At 38.9% G+C, this 8,816-nt stretch overlaps 1 protein-coding gene across 2 annotated transcripts; it reads right to left on the bottom strand.

Annotated features, from left to right (window-relative positions):
- Positions 1 to 226: 226 nt before the first annotated feature.
- Positions 227 to 7,881, bottom strand: LOC123445187 (proline--tRNA ligase, cytoplasmic-like). 2 transcript variants are annotated; one of them, XM_045122141.1, is made up of 13 exons: positions 7,681 to 7,881; positions 7,405 to 7,477; positions 7,220 to 7,305; positions 6,509 to 6,601; positions 5,905 to 6,021; positions 5,403 to 5,590; positions 4,626 to 4,692; positions 3,592 to 3,714; positions 3,347 to 3,499; positions 2,226 to 2,510; positions 1,061 to 1,279; positions 633 to 726; positions 227 to 506 (listed from the first exon to the last, which is right to left on the bottom strand). In XM_045122141.1, exons 2-13 carry the CDS (start codon positions 7,454 to 7,456, stop codon positions 442 to 444), a joined length of 1,542 nt encoding a protein of 513 aa, XP_044978076.1. In that variant the 5' UTR covers positions 7,457 to 7,477; positions 7,681 to 7,881; the 3' UTR covers positions 227 to 441. The 2 variants fall into 2 exon arrangements, with proteins under 2 accessions (XP_044978076.1, XP_044978077.1); XM_045122142.1 differs by having other exon boundaries at positions 7,676 to 7,835.
- Between the last annotated feature and the right edge of the window lie 935 nt (positions 7,882 to 8,816).

The raw sequence follows: 8,816 nt of genomic DNA, 5'->3' as shown, positions 1-8,816 counted from the left end.
ATGAAAAGATATATTTCCAAGGAATTAAAGGTTTGATGACAGACCAACCCTGGATGCAGCAAAGAGCCAACTCCGGCACATTATACGGAAGCAATACTGTCATGTGCAGGTTCACTTAAGGGTTGTACTTGCACACATGTAACCCATCGGTCCCATAATATAAGATTGTTTTGCAAAAATGTCTTATATTATGGGGCGGAGGGAGTATATTTCTGGCTAGCCGGTCGACACCGAACTGATCGACATGCAATCATTACGAAATAGCAAATGGACAACCAATCCACAGTTGCAGTTATCATACGAAAGCATTACTCAAAAATCAGGTAGTATAAGAAATAAACAGATTTGCCAGAACAAACGGTCAATGAAATGGAAATAAACAGATTTGCCAGAACAAACGGTCAATGAAAATGGCAATGTATAGGTGGCAGAACACAGGGATCAATAGCTGCGGCCCCAGAATGACCACTTTTGAGCAGGCTTTCCAGAAGCAAAGCACACGGTTCCTGAAGTTTTGTGCAGAACATCAAAATGTCAAGGTTAGTGCAGCACCTATGGAAGCATCATTTGCAGGAAGTACAGCAAAAGAGAAATCCGAATGAAATAAAAGCAATGCTGTCTGAATAGCGTACCGGAAGGAAGATCTGGCTGGTCAAATGGAGTACACAAGGTTTTCGCAGCTCCAAGTTCACCTTTGGTCCGAGCTTTCACGTCCTTCTCGACCTCCTGTACAGTACACGGGAAGAAATTGTATGCTAAACATGCCAGAGTTGCAAACATCTACTGTAGCAATGAGGATTGTGCAAATGATTCAGGATGCCAACTACAGCAACATAGAACATACAACCAGTTTTGACTCCCACTGGTTGCAGTGGGAGTATAGTGAAGTGCACATCACATTACTCCCACTACAACCAGTTTTGCAGTATAGTGAAGTGCATAGAACATACACTAGATGCCAACATGTGTGCCATACTCATTGGTTCTGTTAGTTATTAGTTACTGAAAAATATCAGGGTGGGAGGGGAATAGGAGAAATATAGGGCAGGACAGAAAATACCTCCTCATCACACCATGGAGCCAAGATCAACTTTTTGTCATTGAGAGCTGCTATGAATTCATCCCAAGTGCTAATGATTACAATGCAGGCATCTCTCTTTGCTTTCGCTGTTTCCAACAAGTTTGCTTGAATCCCATCCAGCAACACTCTAACCTGCTCAACCAAGTCGGTTGAAGGAATATCAACCTTTGCACCATTGTCTCGCCGGACAATGCGCACCTGTAAATACAAAACATTATATTCGGAAGATGAACCAGTATGTGGGCACAATCATATGGTTAATCAGGCAAGTCAAAATAATTGAAAGTCTGTACGTGCAAATAACTCATGGAGTCACGCAACAGTTCCTCTGACTAAGATATCCTAAATCTATTTTTAAGGGAGAAATAAGTCCATGCAGCTTTGGATCTAAAAACAGTCAGCAACTAAGATATTCTGTGCAAAAAATTGTAGAACAAAAGGCTTATTCAGTACACATGAATGCTTATTCCTGATTATTCAGAACAATTGGGAAATTACTTACATGTAGTATCTTTTAGAATATATCAAGTATAAATAAGAAGGATGTGAAGAAAGCAATGTCACAGATGCAAAATGAGTCAATGATTCCTTTCTATTTTGACATTCAATTATAAAGGGTTCTAAAAAAATTACTCTGCTAACCATCTCAAAATTGCCAAAACGCAGTAAGAGAAATAAACAAACAGGATACAGGTGAGAATCAGTAGACAAATGGTTAATCAAACAACACAATTCAGACTCTTAACAGCTAAAGAGAGAATTTTAACTTGGAGTATGTTGTTAAAAATAGCTAGTATTAAATTCTAACAATGTGTATGTTAATATTAGCCACTTGCTTTCACCACACAAAAAATATAGTTACAGACAAGTCCAATGTATGACATTTTTAATAAAATTTTGAACACGAGCGCATACACACATCTTAGGCTTCAGGAACAAGTTAAAAACGCAAAATATCCAGTATTTTAACAATAGGAACAAAAAGTAAACATGTCATATGAGGTGGGGAGCAACCTGTCATAAGGCTGGCAGAATTGTATGACGGATATGAAAGGCAATAGTGCCCATTGGTAGAGCGCAAAATGAAAACGAGAACAATTTATGGAGCAAATTATTCACATGATCAGGAGTCAATAATCAGTACCTGCTTGTTCGCCAGATCTTTTGGACCTATCTCGATTCTCAAAGGAACACCTTTCATTTCCCATTGAGAATATTTCCAACCAGGAGAGTAGTTTTCACGAGCATCCAAATCAGCTCGAATCCCAGCTTGGTTCAAGGTGTAAACGGCTGACTCACACGCCCCTTTAATAGCTGTTGTGTCAGCGTCTTTAAATGGCACAGGAATAACAATGACCTGGATAGGTGCCACCTTTGGTGGCAGCACTAAGCCCTTGTCATCACCATGTGTCATTACCATGACCCCAATCTGCAATAAGAGCATAAAGGCTACATGTTACAAATGGAAGCATAACTAAACAGAACATTCAGCGACTGAAAATCACATACATAAAATAATATACGATGTGATAGATTATTTTAACCAAAAATATAGTGGAAACACATGGCTATTGCCAACACTTTGGGCTAGCATTAAAATCCAGCTCCAAAGTGCTTGGTATTAGGGCACACTATGAGTTCTCAACAAAACGATGGATAAAACAAAATGGAAGATCCATCATCATGATTTTCATTACAAAAACTATGGATCAGGCCTTGTTTTAAGTTAGGCAAGTCTAGACATGCTACTACATAGAATTACATGGAACTGCAAATCAGATTAATTACATTACAATATACCCGTTGTTGGAGCATAGGCCCATTCTTCTGGTTATTTGCATGACTTTCCCTAGTTAGACTAGGCAAATTCAATTTCTACTCGTAAATTGCAAGCTCCTGCCTTTCGAGATTCCTCCAAACAAAACATATATATTTTGGAAAGAAAAATACATCCAGATGTATACCGGTGCTCCCCACACTAGTACTTCCTATTTACCATTCTGTCAATGTCTGAAAGATAACATTATACTTCTTTAAGATAATAGATTTTCATGTTGAAAACCAAATATCATAAATACAATGAACCTATTCTCCAACATTTATCTTTTCTGGTCGAACTTATAAGCTTATTCGAACGTTTACATCACAGCACGATATATAAGCAGTAAGTGCATGATTCTAAAAGTGATGCCACTTCCAAAACTTTAGCAATAAAAAAAAGAATCCCAGCAAAGTCCATTTCAAGTAAAGAAATATAAGAATTACCGAGCGGGTAGTGTATGCCCAAGAGTTCTGCCACACCATGGACCGTTCACCCTTTTCATTCTCAAAAGTGATATCAAACATCTTTGCAAAGTTTTGACCAAGACAATGTGAAGTTGCACCTTGTATACCACGACCGGTATTTGGAATGAAGGCCTAAAGAAAAACAACCGATAAACTTTTATCTTTGCAGTGAAGGAAAATAATACTTGTATTCTTACATGCAGCAAGCAGTTTCTTATCCATACCTCTACACTGGTTGTGTAAAGTCCACCAGCAAACTTTTCCATCTCACTTTTCCTCCCTTTGGACACTGGAACTGCTAAAAATTCTTCATATATTCTCCTGTAGAGTTCCAATATTTGGAGGACCTGGTAAACATTGCCATAAATGACAGATCAACCCTTTGATATTTAACATGCAAATTTCAAAAAAAACTTATCAAACAACATAGAACCGGTATTATTCAGGAGCTACTCTATCCCATGAGTACTGACTTAAATTGTTTTTTTTTGGGGGGGGGGGGGGGGGGGGGGGGGAGAATAACAACTTAGAATTTACAAGTGAAGTTATGAGTGTGGTAGAGTTGAGCAATTTACACGAGAGGTCAAAACGCTGATCCCCATAGCTTACAACTACATACATCACTGCTCCACACTAGCCATCCATAGTCCAGACCGAATAAAACCAACCAATCTACTGGTTCACAATAGAACCACCAAAATCAATTCAATGTTACTCCCTCCGTTCCTAAATATAATTCTTTCTAGAGGTTCCACTAAGGGACTACATACGGATGTATATAGACATACTTTAGAGTATAGATTCACTCATTTTGTTCCGTATGTAGCCTCTTAGTGAAATCTCTAAAAGGACTTATATTTAGGAACGGAGGGAGTACAGATTACAACACAGCCAGATTAAAATACCACGATAAGTAGCAAACTATTTAAGCCCTTCGTTACTGAACACACGTCATTATAGAATTCAAATTTTGCACCCCAAAAGATTAGTATAACTTTAGACAAGCTCAGCATTTATATGCCATTCCATTAGGTCATTCCCAACGTGTATATGCACCTCCATTTGGTCATTTCAACAAGTATATACCCTCCATTTGGCTATTTCCAAATTCATTTATATTACTACAAATGAAATACCCACCTCCTAATAGTGATAAGTGGCCTAATAAATAGGGAGTAGTGCAATCTTATTTGCTTATATCTTGGTTAAAGTGCAAATACTAAACATGCCATGCATTCAGGAACGGAAGTTCTAATACCTCTTCATCTGCCTCCTCTTTAGTTGCAAAAACTGTATGGCCTTCTTGCCAAAGAAATTCACGGCTCCTGAGAACGGTTACAGATCATGTCAAATAACTAAAAGCAGACGCAGAATGTTTAGTCAAGACACGTCACAAGCTTTACATCGGAAAAAAGGCCCATTAGCCATAATGATAAGCTTTGCAGAAACAAGGTGCATGAAATTCACAATTTTTGGTTTATACATCCATTGAGAAAATCAATTGTGAAAACTTCATCATCATTGTGAGTAAATGAGCAGCATATTGCTAGGATATAACAAATGAAAAACAGTATTTTCTCAACCCAAAAAGAAATGAACAACAAAAATGGTGGGTGTTATTGGTACCATACACAAATACTACGTTGGAATGATAAAATAGCCAGAATGGAAATTTTATGTGTAAATTCTGAAGTTGTGAAACCTCATTTATCTTCCTTTGGTTCTTTTGTTTCAAATAATCTAGCAAACAATCATGATTTCGATGGCAAGAATAAATGTTATGTCCTTGACCCTTGGAGTACTTGAAAAGCGTAATACTACAAGTCTTCAACAGCCATCTTGCTAATATACTGCTTTTTGTAAATGAATGTACTGCTTTTTGCAATAACTTTATCAAGCATTCACTTAGACACTATCGCACCATTAACTACTAACAAGACAGTGAGGGGGCAGAGCTCTACAGGCAATATAAGAAAGTTAAACTTAGATAAGTGCCTAGACAAATGTGATGATGGGCCACCAAATAATGAGCTACCTTATGAAAGGAGTTGGATTGCTAAACTCCCATCTAACAACATTGCACCACTGGTTACACTTCAAAGGTAAGTCCCGGTGGCTTCTTATCCATTTAGAGAAGTATGGATACATGACAGTCTCACTTGTTGGACGGATTGCAATAGGAGCTTCCAGATCAGATTTTCCTGATTTAGTAACCCATGCTACCTGGAGGACAAATAAAAGGTTACTATCTTATGAATTCATATAGAAACCACTACACAGGTCAAAGCAAATAGTAAAGCACAACTTACGAGGTGTGTTAAGGTTAAAGAAAACAATTATTCTTTTAGTCCATACAAGTGGTATCTTGACAAACTTTGTCACAGGTGTAGGAGCTGTTGTCACTATTGTTTATTATTCTTGCAACTTTTAACTTTCGAAAAGCTACTGTCGTAGTTGTACAAGCTAAATAGCTGACTAAACCAACATATTAACTTGCAAAATACTTCATCTGAAAAGAAATGGAGTAAAAGACACACCTCAGGGGCAAACCCCTCAATATGGTCTTTCTCCTTCTGCAGAACATTCTCTGTAACAAACAAAGGGAAATAATATGGTTTCAGCTTCAACTTCTTTATTTCCGCATCAAAAAATTCCTGCAACAAATCACATTGATGTTACTTAAGTAAAACATAATAATGTCACTATCACTTGATAATTAAAAGATAAATTAACAGCAACAGCAAGGGTACTGATGTTGATTCAGAGTCAAAAAGTATTGATATGATAAGCTGCCGAAGAAAACATATGCAATAACGGCATTCAAACAAGACAGCAACACGACACTGGAGGAAAAATAGAACTTACATGTATAACACTGAAAAGAGACATTACGGATTATGTGTTATCAAATGTTGATTGGATATACAGAAGTTCAGAATTAATTGCCAAATAAAAAAGAAGCAACATGGGCATAAGCATAAGATAAGTTTCAGATGGCCCCAAAATCAGTCTCCGAAAAAGTGGTAACTCTCAAGAAAGGATGCATATATTTCATTGCGTAGAAGCGAAAATACTAACAAACAGTAAAATACAGCTTGGTCATTTGGATTTCAGATTCCAGATGATATTGAGAAAACTTACTTTCAGCAACTCCCATATTTCCATCGCCCAAGGCCTCAAGATATAGCAACCAGAGATGTCATAGTACTCAATCATTTCGCTGTTAACAACAACCTGGACAAACAAATAAAAAAGCTTAAAGAAGCCCCTAGCAAGAGCAGGATTAATTTGCATTATGAATGAAATTTTGCTCGCATGTGCTGTTTCTACTATTATAAAGAACCATTGACATTGTTGTTTCCGCTCTAACAAAAATGCAAGAAACTTATCTTCTCTAATCCTACAATTAAAAGATAAAGCACAACTCGGAAACAGTAAGTATGATCACCACTGTACCGGTCACGAGAGCACATGTAAGCTAATAGAATGTCTGACACTCAAAGGCAAGAACTGATACCTAATATAAAACATCATCATATCCTGGAAGGTCGGTAGTTTCTCTTCGAGAACAACATACAAACAGAATATTTGGCATAGAACAGTTCAAAAAGAAAAAAAGCAGCAGTAGATTACAAGAACGCCAATATTGCAGATTAGTGCAATAGTATGTGTCAACAAACTTAAAGCCATCACAGCACAGAACTTTTCCCACGGCCATCATACGAAATCTTGCCTTGGGCATAGAATGAGATGAGCACCTTACATAATTATTTCTACATTGCACCAACCCTGTGCCCAAATCGACTTGTAAATAAACTTCACCAAGCCAGAGCAATAAGCAAGAAAACGCACCTCAGAGTACCACTCCCCAAAGTTATCATCCTTCTTGTACGCCATCCCCAGTTTGGTCTCCTTCTTCACCTCCTTCTTCTTCTTCCCTGCAATCCATGAACCAAGAAACAAGCTCAGAGAATGCAAAGATCAAGTATCAAAACTCAAATCCAGAGGAATCAATAGCTCAAGAAAAAGACAAACACCTCCGCCTCCGCCCTTGTTGGTCTTTTCACCTCCGCCCTTGTTGGTCGACATGGCTAAGATCCCAAATCACCGCTGCAGCATGAGTAGATGGAACAAGAATCACGATCAAATAAGCTCGGAAATCACCGCTGCAGCATGAGTACCCCTTTCCCGATCCAACCCCTCTCAGTCAAATCCCCATCTCCCTCAGTACCTAGGGTTTCTATGATTTAAACGTCCGTACAAGAGGAACTGCACAAACTCCATGGAAAAGGGAAGGGGGAAGCTTGCCTTACCTTGGGGCAGCAGTGGAGGGCGGCGGATGAGAAGAAAACGCGGCGGAGCAGCAGGGGCGGCGGCTACCTGCCTATGGACTGGGCGGCGGCGACGTTGCTGGGCGGGAGCAACGGCTGGGCAACGGCTGGGCAGCGGCGGCTTCGGCCGGCAGCGGCGGCGGCTAGGAACCCTAGCTGTTCTTGGGGAGGCTCGCTTCTGCAATCTCGTGTTATAACACGGGTGAGTGTAGCAAGAGTAGGGCGCAAGTAGCCAATTGGACAGCACGGCCGACGCTTCCGTTGGAAAAAGTCTAAAACAAACCTTGAAGTTATAAACGAAAGCTAAATCAAACCCTAAACTTTGAATCCCTGAAATTGGCACTCTGAACTTGTAATCCCGGTCTATTTTAAACCCTAGGCCCGTTTGGCACACCGGGATTCTGGCAATACCACAATCCCGACCGGAATAAACTGCTAGGATGCTACTCTTATAGACAGAAATTGGACCGGCCCACTAACAAAAAAAATTACGAAGTTTAAAAAAAGTTCGCGCATTTTTAAAATTTTTCAGAAGTTAAAAATATTTATGTTTTCTATTTTTGTCACAAATTCTGTGTCTTTTTTATTTCAAAAAAATGTTTGGTTTTTTTAATTCTATTCGTATTTTTAATTCTATTCGTATTTTTAATTCTATTCGTATTGGTCCAACATGCATTTTATAAATTTGTAGGAGCATAATCCTAGCGCCAAACATTCAACGTTTATTGTTATTTATACCTCAAAAATATATATATCAATTTTATAAAATGTTTATTGTTATTTATAACTGAATGTGATGCAGGCCAGCCGCGCAGGCACCTTCTAACCACCGGATGGAGTGCATTTGTCAACAAGAAGAAGCTTGTCTCCGGGGATGCTGTCCTCTTTCTGTGGTAGGCTAACATGATCATGCATCTAAGTAGCTCAAGATGTTGTTGGTCCATTTTAATCATTTTTCATCAACTCCCAGGGGCGAACGATGGGGAGCTTAGACTGGGAGTACCCCGTGCTGTTCAGCTGAAAAATGGATCCGCTTTTCCGGCGCTATATAGCCAATGCTCGAACCTTGGTACAAAGAGCATGTTCCACATCTTCTATAACCCCAGGTAATAATCAGC

The sequence above is a fragment of the Hordeum vulgare genome, chromosome 3H, assembly GCF_904849725.1.
Source record: "Hordeum vulgare subsp. vulgare chromosome 3H, MorexV3_pseudomolecules_assembly, whole genome shotgun sequence".
Taxonomy (NCBI): domain Eukaryota; kingdom Viridiplantae; phylum Streptophyta; class Magnoliopsida; order Poales; family Poaceae; genus Hordeum; species Hordeum vulgare.
This window is presented reverse-complemented; position numbering and strand designations above follow the sequence as displayed.